We start from the raw sequence: 14,137 nt of genomic DNA, 5'->3' as shown, positions 1-14,137 counted from the left end.
GCCTGTGTTGGCAGAAAAATTGGCTAAATGATTGAACATAATTTTCTCCCCTCCACCCCACCCCAACTGGAGAGAGATCCTTCCCAGGCGTGCCCTGTGATTTGCTTCCCTGCTCACGACATCTTATTCCATCTCATCTCTCGCCATCCCTCTGCAGCTGCCCCTTCTCTCCAACTCTGTTCCTGTATGGGCGAAGGGCTCAGCTTCAGTTTTCTGAAGGCTGGCTTCTGCCTCCTACCTGAGCTGGTTACATTCTGTCCCCATTTATAATTTATATGCTTCTTGTGTTTTGTATCTTCAGCTGGATTTGAGAACAGGCTTCTATAGTCTATAAAGAATCCATAGAATAGCTTTCTTAGTGTTTTTCTGAGCTTGAAGATGGCAGGTTTTTGAGGTTTCTTGGAGATTTTGAGGTCTGTGTCCAAAAAGGAGGCAAATTTCAGATGGAATTTTAAGACTTCTTTCTTTTTTTTTGCCAAGTGCTCATATCCCAGAGCCTCCTAGTTCCAAAACATTGCTGATTTGTGTTTTTCCAAAGTACTTTTACATCAAATCTCATTGAGTTTTTTAGTTGGTTCCCATTTCAGAGCCAAGAAAACTAAGGTTCATAGAGTTGTGTGTTGCCCAGAGTGTCTCAATGTGTTGGGGAAGGAGGGCTGCAGGCAGGCCCCTAGCTGGATCTTTTTCTTTTTCGAGACAGAGTCTCTCCCTGTCACCCAGGCTGGAGTACAGTGGTGCGATCTCAGCTCACTGCAACCTCTGCCTCCCAGGTTCACCCAATTCTCCTGTCTTAACCTGCCCAGTACCTGGGACTGTAGGCGTGCACTACCACGCCCAGCTATTTTTTGTATTTTTAGTAGAGATGGGGTTTCACCGTGTTGCCCAGGCTGGTCTTGAACCCCTGACCTGAAGTGATCCACCCACCTTGGCCTCCTAAAGTACTGAGATTACAGGCATGAGCCACCACGCTCAGCCCATAGCTGGATCTTTATAACGTGGTTTAGAGGAAGACAAACCAGACTCTTTTCCTTCTAGAATTTGTAAATCAAATCTCATAGAAGGGCTTTTCATGTCCCTTCTTGTACCTTCTGTTTGTCCTCTGGGTAAACACTGTTGATGGGGTGTTTTCGTCTCTGGCCATGGCAGGATCAAGGCCAACCTTGATCCAACCAGAACCACATGGGATGAAGAAGGAGCTGCTCCCCAAAGAAAAGAGAAATGCTGGGCAGACAAAAGCCAGATGTTCACTCTGCTTTCCTCTACAGGCCAAAACATCTGACCATTTCCAGAAATGAAGAATTTACCATTGTTGTAAGTGTAAAATAGGATTGGTATTTCCAAGGCAAAAAATAATAATAATAATAAAATAAAGAAGAATCAGGGTCCTTCAGGCGATGAAAGTTTTTATGTGCTTGCTAAGGATGGAGCCTCCCTTGGGAGGAGCTAGACAAGCTGTATTACAGGCCCTGTGTATATGTCAGAGAGAGGGATGGAGATCCAGGGAGACACACAGACACAAACAGACATGAAATGGCAAAAAATACCCTGTTGGGCACCTGGCCTTCACTCAACAGAGGACAACTTATTGGGCGAAGTCACACTGAGTGGTCTTGCATACCATGCTTGCTTACAGGTCCACTTGACCTAGTTTCTGGGGTAAGATGCTAAACAAATGTGGAGTTTATGTTTTGCAAATGGTTCTCTTCGTAATACTAGTACCCTTCACAGCAGGCATCCGAGCATCATGGTGTCATGGAGAGGTTTTATAAATTGTGTCCATGGTGCTGAGAGAAATGAGGAAAAAAGAGAGAAAATTAACTCATTCAAACTTAACAGCTTTTGATTGAGTCTTTACAAATAAGTCTTTGCACATATCTACCTGATGAAATTTCAGTTAACCAGGAGTTGGTTGTTGACTGTGACTTTGGGATGATGGAATTTTTTATTGAGCGTGTGTGTGTAAACTGTGTGCATGTCAACTAAATACTGAATTTGACCCTGTAATTTATTCATTCATTTAGTTACTATTTACTGAGGGCTTCCAATTTGTTAGAGCCTGCGTCAGCTACTATGAGGGACACAATGGTGAATCTGACAAGAATTCAGTCTTCCAGGAGTTTATAGTCATCAAGGAATCTAAGACGTGCATAATTTGCTGCAGTGGGAATAAGAACAGCTCTTTTTACTGAATGCTTGCCCCATGCCAGGCATTATGATGAATCCTTCCTGTGCAATAATTCATTTATTCTTCTATATAACCTCACAGCATATGTGTTCTCACTATTCCCATTTAGGGGATGATGGATTTAAAGCTCGTAGAAGGTTATTTGACTTGATGAAGCTCATTCAGCCAGGTAGGAGGGGAGCCATACCTGAGCCCCAACCCCTCTGACCCCCTACCAGGCTCTCTGCCTGTGTACAGGTCAGCAGGAGGTAGGCACGGGTCTTAGGATAGAGAAGATGCTGGAACTCCAAGGAAGATGTACTTGGTTTCCATGAGGGCAGCTGGGGGAGGCATTATGGAAGAGGTAGCATTTGAACTGCGACCAAAAATAGGGGGATATTAGGATATAAGGTTGTCAGAGGGAAGAGAATTACCAATGCATAAAGGCAAACAAAAATGGAGGTAGAACAAGGAGTGACAAGGAATAAATTTTGGTAGAAAAATGGCCTACCAGTTGCAGGGACTGACATGGTACAAAGCTGGGCCTTAGGCCCAGTGAGGGCTGCTTTGTTTCCAGTCTACACTTCACTTTGTGGCCCTACCTGAAGCTTCCTGGATTTACTATCCACTCTCCACGGGGAACACTGAACACCAGTGTTTTTCACATCAAGTCCTTTGAATATGTCAAAGGTTCTGCTCAGATTCTGCTCAGATTCTCTTGGTGAACTCTTCTGAAATCTGCAGGCACCTCTAGGGAATGTTTGTCAGGCTCATGTATCCGTATTTCCCCCTCTGCTAGACAGTAGCCCTGTAGTTCTTGTTAGCTCTCTGATGCTTGCATGGATTTTAAGACTCCTTTGTCCATGTTTTCTAGCTGATCTCAGTGGCTGAGCTGGTCTGAGTTGTCTAGCCTGTTATGAGGAATAGAATCTTCTGAAGTTCGTTTCGTGCCTATTCAGCCCCAGCTGCTTGTGGGACGTCAGGTGGATCTTTGCTGCCCACATGCAGTGCTTGAAGAGGGGCCAGTTGGGCACCTCCAGTTTCTTCCAAGTGCAGGGAGGACCCTACTCTTAAGTGCTTGATCACAGTCTTCATACGTGTCTTCCATAGGCACCACCAACAGAAACAGATCAGTTTGTCATTTTTCTTATTATAGATGCACAACGTCTGGTTCCTTCATGTGCTATTTTGGGCATAAGGTGTCATGAACTTTTCAAGTAGACAATTTTTTAACTTAAGACAGTTTAACTTTTGAAGACTTGAAGCCTCTAAATAGAAAATTGCTTAATTCTTCTTTACCCAGTTGAATATTGTTTGTCATCCCCGAAAATTGAACTACTTAAGGGGATATACCTTAGCAAATGATGCTTAAGAGAAGTTATTTTTTTAAAATTATGAACTATTTCTATTATGCTTGGTTAATTGATATTTTTGCAAAGAGATATTAGGCATAGGGCCTTGGGTCTAAGTGATTGGGAATTTGGAAATATATGTTTTAGTATCAATTAAAAGTAAATATTCTTCATCTTATCACAAGAAGCTTTAGTTTCTTAATAAGAAGTTACTTAGATGGGTTCATTTGAGATATGCAGCTATTGAATTTTTCTTTCCCAACAACTGTGTTAAAGTGAAAAGGATCCTAGGCTTAGAATCAAAAACACCAAGTGTGAGTTTCAGACCTGCCACCCATCCACCCATCCATCCATCCAATCAAGTTTCCTAAATATCCATTCATGTGTGGTATGATGCCTAGGATCAATTATTGCCAGTATGACTGTGAGCAGGTTGTTTATTGCTGTTCTGTAAAATGGGGGCAAGTTTCATTATCCTCAGCAAACTAACGCAGGAGCAGAAAACCAAACACCGCATGTTCTTACTTACAAGTGGGAGCTGAACAATGAGAACACGTGGACACAGGGAGGGGAACAGCACATACTGGGGCCTGTCAGGGGGTGGAGTGAGGGGAGGGAAAGCATTAGGAAAAATAGTTAATGCATGCTGGGTTTAATACCTAGGTGATGGGTTGATAGGTGCAGCAAACCACCATGGCATGTTTACCCGTATGACAAACCTGCACATCCTGGACGTGTACTCTGGAACTTAAAAAAAAAAAAGAAAATTAAAATGAGGGCAAGCTTAGAAACTATCAAGTGCCATACCGATGTGAGTCCACATCTTACCAACCTCACTTTCTACCATTTGCTCTTTTGTGTCTGCTGTTCCATGTATCTTAAGCCAAAATCGGTATTAACCTGATTTCTTGCACGGGTTGCCTCTGGTGGTTTGTTCTCTTGGCCTGGTTTACGCTGGAAGTCTGTGATACTTGCCATACTTATAGGTAGGCTTCTCCTGCATGCCAGCTGGGTGCTGTCAGGGAGCTGCAGCTCCTTGAAAATAACTCCTTAGGAGGCAGTATCTTTACGTTCTTGAGAATATATAAAACTGCAGTCAAATAACTCATTCATTCCGCCAGGTCTTCTCTTCTGTTAAATGGTGTATCATGCAGAGGCCTTGGAGACCAGTGCAGACTTTGACATTTCCTCTTGAGTGCTAGGGGCAGGAGGTGAGCCCCCTTTCCTCAGGCGACTCTGCCTGCTGTGTGGGGAATTGACTTAGGGAAAGGAGTGAAGGTAATGGGGGAGAAGAGCCAGGAGGGTAACAACAGTGACTCTGAGTGGGTGCTGGCCACGAAAGCCATCCCTGGGCACACTCTGAGAGCTAGCAGGATTTCCTTTTGGGTTGGACATGTGACATGAGATGCAGAGAGGATTTAAAGATGATTCATGGGTTAGACTGATCAATCGATAGATAACGAGTAAGATAAAAACCCAGGTGGCAGCGTGTGGCTCCTTGGAGGTTTAAGTAGGGTCTTGTGGCAGAGAGTGGTGGCTGCTTGAAGCTGGGTGAGGAGGTAGCGCTTAGACTAAGGTCAAGTGGCAAGAGAGAGCTGGCCGCATGAAGGGAGGGGAACTCGTTCCAGCCTGAGGAGTGGCTCAGCAGAGGCTCATGGGAGAGATGGGCTCTGCATGGTCCAAACGCAGAGGGCAGGCCGGGCCTCGGCCGTCACATCCAGGTGGTAAGGAGCTGTCCTTTTTAAGGAGTGATGCACTCTCAACTTTTACTCAGCAGATATGAGTTTGTGCTGACGGAGGACGCATCAGGCGGTTGTAACTGATACGAGAGAGAATGGTCAGGACAGAAACTGGCGTGCTCCTTTCAGTCACAGTTTCTGAACAAAATCCCCTACATAAACAAAAACAAAAACCAAAACTAAACCAGCCTGGGCAGCATGGCGAAACCCCACCTCTACCAAAAATACAAAAATCAGCCAGGTGTGGTGGCGCGTGCCTGAAGTCCCAGGCACTAGGGAGGCAGAGGTGGGAGGATCACCAGAACCCAGGAGGCAGAGGTTGCAGTGAGTAGAGATTGCACCACTGCACTCCAGCTTGGGCGACGGGGTGAGACCTGTCCCAAACAACAACAACAGCAGCAGCAGCAACAACACAAACAACAAACCCCAAAACCAAGCTGACATGTTACTTCTGATTTTTTTCTTATTTTGTAGACGGAATCAGTGTGAGTGGCTTTCCGCTGTCCAGCCCTTTTCGGCAGGTTGTTCGGCCCCGAGTGGAGGGCAAACCTGTGAACCCACCCGAGAGCAACAAAGCAGGTGACTACAGCCACGTGAAGGTGAGTGGGCTTGGCAGGTGGCATCTGCCACGTGCCGTTCGGGCTTCTGCAAAGCCTTTTCTGAAGCACAGCTTTGAGTCCTTTTCAGAAAGGAAAGGCTGTGTGTATTTGAAAGCTGGATTCTCAGTAGTTTTTGTTCTTGGACAATGTTTTGGAAAGCAGTCACAGTGAAGCTCGAGTGCATTGTTTGGTGTTGCAAACTCTTATGTCCTTGGAACACGGAGATTCCGTGGGCTGAATTCAGGCGTGCGGTGATTAAAGCAGAGTCTCTCCTGCTGTTTCCCTATTCATTTGGAAAGTTGATTGATTGCATACTTATCCTCGGTTCGGATGTTTACCCTGTACATTTTCCGTAATCTTTTGGCAACCCGTCCCAGTTGTTAGTTTGGAAGCCCCAAGGAAGCCAAGACAGATATGCCGGTAACAAGTGAATGTGAGTGCAAAACTGCGTGCTGCGGGCTTGTGGGCCAGCGCGAGCAGAGGTAGCTGCTGGCTCCATGGCGAGGCCCACACGAGTGCTCGGGTTTTTGAGTCTTCAGCATATGGGAAGCTCTGGCTGTTTGAGCCGTCCCAGGGACAGTGTGTAGAGCAGGGCCTAAGAGCTGTGACTGGGCCTAAGAGCTGTGACTGGGCTGCAGGTGGCAACGTCACTTTCAGGCATGCATATGTTCAGGACCAGCCTTTGGGATGCTGTTTACAGTCCTCACGCCAAATTTAAGAGGGCAGGGACTGGTTAGGAACATCAGAATCGCTTGGCGAAGATACCTGTGAGTCAGTGATACAATGGATTTTGAGGCGTCGGGGCCGGGGCAGCTGTCACTCAACCAAGAGGAGGGGTGGAGGAGCATGGGTCTGATGAGGTCATGGCAAGAGGGAATAGGCCAGTTCTGGTGGATGGAGGTCATGTCAGTGGATCCAACTTTGAAGAAGCTAGTTTTAGTGGAAGAGTCCTCTCCCCTTTCGAGCTCTGCAGTGAAGAAAGGGGTTGTTGGCAGCGGGGAGTGCCCCGTTCCTGGAGAGCTTCTGTTTGCACAGCAGCTTGGTTACTGTGTTGTTGGGCTCTTGCATTAGCCAAGGGGACTGGTGTGGGAGAAGCTTCCCAGCAGACGCAGCAGAGGCCCCAGTGTGCAACTGCACAACACATGCACGGAGCTACCAGGTACAGAAGGTGCCGTCGGGTGGGCTTGAGGCAGGGAGGACTGGGGAGGTGGCTTTCTCCGAGAGCCCCTCGGATTTCACATCGCCTCCGGCCTTCCTGCAGCCACATCCTCACCACCTTCTGACTGCGTGTTCAGGCCCTCCGGCATCATTATGTGTGTGCTGCAGCTCAGGCCCCCACTGTGTGGCTGCACTCTGTCTGCTGTGGAGAGCAGCCACCGTTCTCTTTTCTCCACGTCTACACACATGCTCCCCTAGAGCTCTCAGAAAGGCTGCTGGAGACAGCGGTGACTTTGGAGTGGGGAGTGTTGATGGGGGAAGGCTTATACCACACAGGGGCTCTCTGCTGCCTGCTGCTTTGCACTGAGCTGTTGTCTGGTTGGGGTACAACGGATCGGTGATCAGTCGCTGGTTTGGGAGTGAGACAGTCTATGGTGGGGCAAAGGCTAAGCAGAGCAACGGAGCACCTCCTGAAGCTGCCAACTTTACCTGTGCATGAGTCATGCGTTCCCCTTTCTTTGCATGTCTCATAATTTTTTGTGGAAAGCTGGATCTTTTAGATAATGGATCGTAGCAAGTTCAAGGCTGAGCCCCCTGCCCTCCTCTGTCGCTGCGTGTTGCTGTTCTTCTTGTTTGTCCGTCAGTTTGGAAACTTGCCTTGACTTATCTTCGTGGAGTCTGTTTTCCTCAGTGTGTGACGTCTCCGCTTTGTTGATGATTTTCTCCTTCCTATTTTTACTGCTAACCTGGATTCCCAGGGCATGCCCCAGGTGCCCCGGAGCTTTGTGGGCAGCCAGTATTTGACTAGAGGTTGTGCTGAAACACGTCAGTTCAGCAGGCCTTCCACCATTCTCCGATGGATCTGCATGTGCCTTGGGGATTGCTTTCAAACTTCAGGGCTGTTTCTTTGGTCTGAATTCACAAGGCCTCACATTGAGCGAGGACCAGTGGCTCCTGGGGGCCCTCTCTGGTTTGTCCTGAGCGTGTGGGGGCTTGTGCATGTGCACAGCTGCCCAGGTTTCCAGCATTGTGGGACCAACAGGCTCATTTGCGTCCTGCATAGTAGCAGACCCATGACATGGAGACAGCAGGGTTTGCAGCGAAGAAAGAGTTTAATGACAGCAGGAAGCCACATGAGGAGGTGGGAGGAGACTCTTGAACCCATCTCCCTGAAGAATTTTGGGCTGCGGGTTATAAGGGGGTCGTGGAGGCTGAGGACCTGAAAAGCTGGGGTCATTGGTTGTGGTGAGGGGGATGAAACATCAGGATGTGAAAACTGCATTCTTTGATGAATTAAGTCTCCATGAGGTCCCTCAGACACCTGGCAAAGTGGGGTCCTTCAGGCCAGCTGATGTCAGTGGTTACAGTGGTGTGCAGGACCTGAAAGAACATCTCAAAGGGAAAACGTAACGTTTTGTAATGTTCAAGTGGCTGTCGATGGAGCTGTTAGGGGAACTAGGGTCTTGGAGCAGGGTCTGTGTGATTCTGGGGCAATTTAGGCACCGGCAGCGCTGAGGAAGCAGGTCCGGCAGGCTGCCCTCATGATGAACGTGCTGCAGGCTTTTTTATTTTCCCTTCTCCCCTTCCTTTCTTCCCTGATTAATTTTGTAAAGTTTATGGAAACGGTGTCACTGGGGTAACTAGGGTCTTACCAAAGCCTTCTGTGTTCTTTCATGCTCTGGCTCTTCCTATTGAATTTCTGGCGGGTCTGCTGTTTTACCATCTCCCACGACTACTTTTGTGACTTTAGGCCAGCTGCAGTGTCACCTTCCCTGCCTGTTTCCTGCTAAAATCCACTGTTTTTTTTTTTTTCTCCTTTTAATTTGAGACGGGAGTCTCGCTGTGTCACCCAGGCTGGAGTGCGGTGGTGCAATCTCGGCTCACTGCAGCCTCTGCCTCCTGGGTTCACGCCATTATCCTGCCTCAGCCTCAAGAGTAGCTAGGATTACAGGCGTGCGCTACCACACCCGGCTAATTTTTATATTTTTAGCAGAGATGGAGTTTCACCATGTTGACCAGGCTGGTCTCGAACTTTTGACCTCAAGTGATCCACCCGCCTCTGCCTCCCAAAGTGCTGGGATTGCAGATGTGAACCACCACGCCTGGCCTCCCACTGTTATTTTTGACAACAACCCTGGACCTCCGCCCTCTGATCCAAATAAAGTCAGCCTCTTCTAGCAGGTGGCAGAGCAGCAGTCAGTCTTCTGCCTGTCTCTCTTGGCCAGGTAGAACTTGGGTGCCAAGGAGTTGAGGGTAGCAGGAGCAGTGGAATCAGCCCCTGGCTAAAATGCCACAGTCACCCTTCCTCTTCTCAAGATTAATGAGATTGCCATGAATAAATGCTTCGCAATTTGTTGCACGCCTTTGGTCAGTTTGAAAATCTTTAAATGGTTGTTCTTGACGACTTCGTCCGTTTGCATCTTTGCTTTTTGGGCAGAGGTTTAGCCAGGCTTCCCACTAAGCAATTCTGGAAATCCCACCCCTCACACCTATTTACCTTCTGGTTATTCTTTCAGAGTTGGGGATAGAATGAAAAGTGCTGATTTGGAAAGATGTTCCTTTGGGCCTATTTACATCTCAGGTGTTGATTCCTAAATGCTGGTGGAGTGGTGGAGAGGTTCGAGTGTCATGGTGGCATCCTGCAGCTCTGCTGGCTGTTTGCTGTGAGAGCAGCTACGATTTTCTGTATAGATTATTGGCATGCTTTTGTCTGAGTGTTTGAACTCCTTCTAGACTTTTGCCATGACTTTTTTTTTGGAGACAGAGTCTCACTCTGTTGCCCAGGCTGGAGTGCAGTGGCATGATCTCAGCTCACCACAACCTCTGTCTCCCGGGTTCAAGTAATTCTCGTGCCTCAGCCTCTGCAGTAGCTGGGATTATAGGCGTGCACCACCATGCCCGGCTAATTTTTGTATTTTTAGTAGAGATGGGGTTTCACCATTGTTGACCAGGCTGGTCTCAAACTGCCAACCTCAAGTGACCTGCCCGCCTTGGCCTCCCAAAGTGCCGGGATTACTGGCGTGAGCCAGCGCGCCTGACTCGCCATGGCATTGAATACACTAGCTTGCTCACAAGTGTGGGCCCTTTTGCCATCTGTGTTCCTTGTTATGGTAGGGATTCACTGGCTCAGGCAGGCCCAGGGAATTTTGGGGAGCAGGGGGATGTTTACACATGTCTGTAAAGCGCTTTGACACAGCTACAGTGGTGTATTTATTTGTGTTATGCTGTAAGTCCACACGTGGGGTTATGGAAGCTTTTGTGGGAAAGGAGCCTCACTAGTGTCCCCTTCTGGTGCTGCTCCTCATGCTTAGATCCTGCCAGAGGCCATCCACTAGTGTCCCCTTCTGGTGCTGCTCCTTGTGCTTAGATCCTGCCAGAGGCCGTCCACTAGTGTCCCCTTCTGGTGCTGCTCCTCGTGCTTAGATCCTGCCAGAGGCCATCCCCTGCCACTGGCGCCCTCTCATTGCACAGCCCATTCTCATCCTCGGACTCCAGCCCCCAACAGAGTTTACTTTCAGCCCTGTGCTGCTTCGTGTCTTCCTTCCAGCTTCCTTGTGCCATTCCAGACTTCCTCCCGAGTAGGACCTCCTCAAGGCCACAGAGGATGTCCTTGTTTTGCCTGGCCACCGCTGTATCACTCCATCCGTTTTGCAGTGCACCAGATGTGGCACTCTCCCTTAAGCCCCTGCGCCACCACCCTCTGGCCTTGAGCAGAACTCCGGCATCTGGACAGCATCTGTATCCTCGCAGTGCTGACTGCAGAGCCCAGGTTCAGGCTTCCTTCTGACCCTCCCTCACTCTGCCTCTTTGCTCAGTTAAAGCACAACGTATATTGTGCTCCTGTTGTGGGTCAGTTATGGTACTCCAGGGGGAGGGGACGCAATGATGGATTTCAGGGGCCTCCTTTTTAGGAGCCCTCGAGTTGGGGCCTGTCATAGAAGCCAGTAACTCAGCCTTGTCCACTGAGGACAATGTTGAGAAGCGTGCCGTGTGAGGGGGAAACAAGGGTGCGTCATGGCGCTCTTGACTTCATGGAACTCCTGGGCTAGTGGGCAAGATACAAGTAAATAAAACAGACAAAGTGGTTAGAATACAGGTAGTCCGCATTGCTATGGCTGCACAGAGGAAACTGAGGAAGGCCTGTGAGAGGAAGTTGAGCTCAAATGGAGTATTGAAGGAAGACGAAACTGGGGTGAGCTAGCAGGCCAGAGTGGAGAGGGCATTCCCGAACCTGGGGCTGGCAGGTGCAGAGGCCCCTGAGGTCTGCGTGTGTACGGCATGCTGCTGCAGGCCTGCTGTCCTGAGCACAGGAGCACGGAGAGGGCTGAGAGGAGACTGAGGCCAGGCTGCCAAGGGTTTCAGAGGCATGTGAAGTTCATTAGTTCCTTCCTTCACTTTGTGATCCACTCATACTTCTTTTGTGGGCATCTCTCACATTTTAGGTACTCTGTTAGACAATAAGGGGATTTTTTCTTTTTCTCACAGGCTAGGCTCTTATAGCTTAGGGTAAAATTTCAAAATCTAGGAGATACTCTTCACACTTGGTTGGGTCTTGGTGCCTGTGGCATGAATTTTGTTTTCTTCAATTGAGTGTTGCAAGGGTGAATGCACTGTTTTCCTTTGGAATCATTATAAATGTATATAGATATAGATGAATGTTTGTACATGTATTTAAATGTAATGATTAAAATATCATTACCATTTACCGAGGAACTCTTGTATATCAGGCACTTGCATCTAAATGGTCCTTTTGGATTCCCATGAGAGCTGTTTGAGTAGGTGCTATTACCCTCTAAGGAGAAAACCGAGGCTCCTTGAGGTGTTGTCGCACTGTCCAAGTGACCCACTTTGGTCTCTGTCAGTTACACTGTGACACCTTCTTCTGTCACTACACCTTTTCTGAATTTTACTTGTGGACAGAGTCCCAACGCCTCTGTATCCTGCCCCCAAGGCCTTTGATGCTTTCCCCGTGGACCATCAGTTCGTCAGTTCTCTGTCTCATTGCTCCCATGCGACCCCCATCTGCCCTTGGGGGCCAGCCGCTTTCCTCGAGTGGCCTGGGCACCCTCCAGGGCTTTAATGTCGGAACTGAGAGTAAAAGAGCTAACATTTATGGATTGGGCTCTGTGGGGCAGGGACTGTTTGGGTGCTTGCCATTCCCAAGTTTACTCAATCCTTGTAAATATCCTGTGAGGTGAGTGGGGAAACTGAAGTTTAGGGCAGACTTGCCCAAGTTCACCGAGTCTGTGGCTGGTGGAGTGAATCTGTGTCTTTTCCTGTGTGTTTTTTTTTTTTTGTTTTTTTTTTTGTTTTTTTTTTTTTTTGGAGATGGAGTATTATTGCTCTGTAGCCCAGGCTGGAGTGCAATGGCATGATCTTAGCTCACTGCAACTTCCACCTCCCAGGTTCAACCAGTTCTCCTGCCTCAGCCTCCCAAGTAGCTGGGACTACAGGTGCCTGCCACCATGCCCAGCTAATTTTTTTTTTTTTTGTATTTTGGTAGAGATGGGGTTTCACTGTGTTGCTTGGGCTTGTCCCGAGCTCCTGAGCTTAGGCAATCCACCTGCCTCAGCCTCCCAAAGTGCTGGGATTATAGGCGTGAGCCACTGTGCCCGGCGCCCACCCTCTGTGTCTCTTCTAATCTTCATTCTGTGGTCCAACCCTTAAGGCAGACAGGATCTAATGGGAAAGGTCTGTGAAGGGCATTCCAGGCAAAGGTGCTGTGCCACCCATGGGAGGAGTGTGGGTGCGTCGTCAGTAAGAGGGAGCAGTTGGGTTTGCCTGAGCTCCGTCAGTGGCTAATGTGGTGAATTTCAAACCTGTGCAATCATGCGGCATTTTCTGGTTGTCGAGTTTTGTCTTCTGCGGGACGGCTGAGCCTCTCTGGGGACTGGAGCGGGAGCTGTGCAAGTGAAGTGGCTGACAATGCTGTCTGTGGGGACGTCTATTGCTGTAGGGGCATCTGGCACCATGAGCTTGTTACAGAGCCCTTCTCCCTGAAGCAGGAATGATGTGATTTAATTGGAATCGTGCTAAACCTATAAAACTATCACCGAGGAATGGTGTAGTCATGGAAACAAGTAATTCAGTGAAAGCTGCTCCTAGGGAGCACCCTGAGAAGTGGGAAAGATAACATGTGTTTCTCAGGTTTTCCAGAAAGATGCCTTCCTCCATTTAGCTAGAGTGACTGTGTCTGTCCATGTTCACGACTGTCTTTCCTGCATGCCTTGGGAGGAATCTTCTAGGGCTGAAAATAGGGACTTTGTGAATTGGATGCGCCTTAGAAACAATATTTATGCAAGCCAGAGGAGACAGTCCAGCTTTCCTGACTCTCAGTGTCCCCCTCTGTAAAACTGAATGACAATGCTTCCTTCATAGGGTTGTTGCAAGGCTTAAATGATAAAAGAGCCTGGCAGGGGAAAGAAAGAAGGCTGGACCAAGTCAGGAAATAATTCACTGGGACTTCATTCTTGTATGTAAGGAGGAAAATGAGATTTGGTCAGTGAGTCCAGGTCAGTCACAGTCCTGCTGGTTGTTAGCATCAAGAGCAGCTCTGGACTAGGCAGGGGTGTAAGGGCCTCTGGAACAGGTAGGTGTCGGGTCCCCTGAGTGGCTGGGTGTCTGGTCTTTGCCCGGATCAACTGGGGACCTTTGGCCAGGTACTTGTGCTGCCTAGTCTGGCTTCCCCCAGCTGCAAAGCCAGGCTAGTGTCTACCTTTTGAGTTGGATATGATGTGCATAAAACATGTCATCGTGACCAGAACATGGCAGGGCCTCCATTGAGAGCCCTTCTGAGAAGGGCCCAAACTTGGTGCCCACATCACGGGCTGGGGCTGCAGAAATGCCGGCAACAGGAGGCTTTTCCCTGAGTTGGACTGTGTGCCGTGTGTCACAGCATACCACAAGTAGTGCTGTGTGTCACTGGAGGTGCCCATGGCTTTGCCTGTTGAAGGCATCCAACTTACTCACAGCCTCCAGAGCTGCATAGAGATGTGGGAGCCAGCTGAGACTTGGAGGATAAAGCATTCCAAGTGGCTGGAACGACTGCGAACCGTCAGGAAGTCGACACCAGTGTGGACGGCTGCAGCCATTTATCATGGTGCGCTCTCTGGCTCTGAATAGATT

At 48.6% G+C, this 14,137-nt stretch overlaps 1 protein-coding gene across 2 annotated transcripts in view; it reads left to right on the top strand.

The window, feature by feature from the left end:
• The window catches only part of TRAPPC9 (trafficking protein particle complex subunit 9), a 712,655-nt gene that overhangs the window by 222,242 nt on the left and 476,276 nt on the right, over positions 1-14,137 (top strand). For both annotated transcript variants that reach the window (XM_073018375.1, XM_073018374.1), the window contains one exon: positions 5,730-5,854. In XM_073018375.1, the coding sequence (XP_072874476.1) occupies positions 5,730-5,854 (125 nt within the window). The remainder of the gene's footprint in view (positions 1-5,729; positions 5,855-14,137) is intronic.

Source organism: Chlorocebus sabaeus, chromosome 8 (genome assembly GCF_047675955.1).
Source record: "Chlorocebus sabaeus isolate Y175 chromosome 8, mChlSab1.0.hap1, whole genome shotgun sequence".
Lineage (NCBI taxonomy): Eukaryota > Metazoa > Chordata > Mammalia > Primates > Cercopithecidae > Chlorocebus > Chlorocebus sabaeus.
This window is presented reverse-complemented; position numbering and strand designations above follow the sequence as displayed.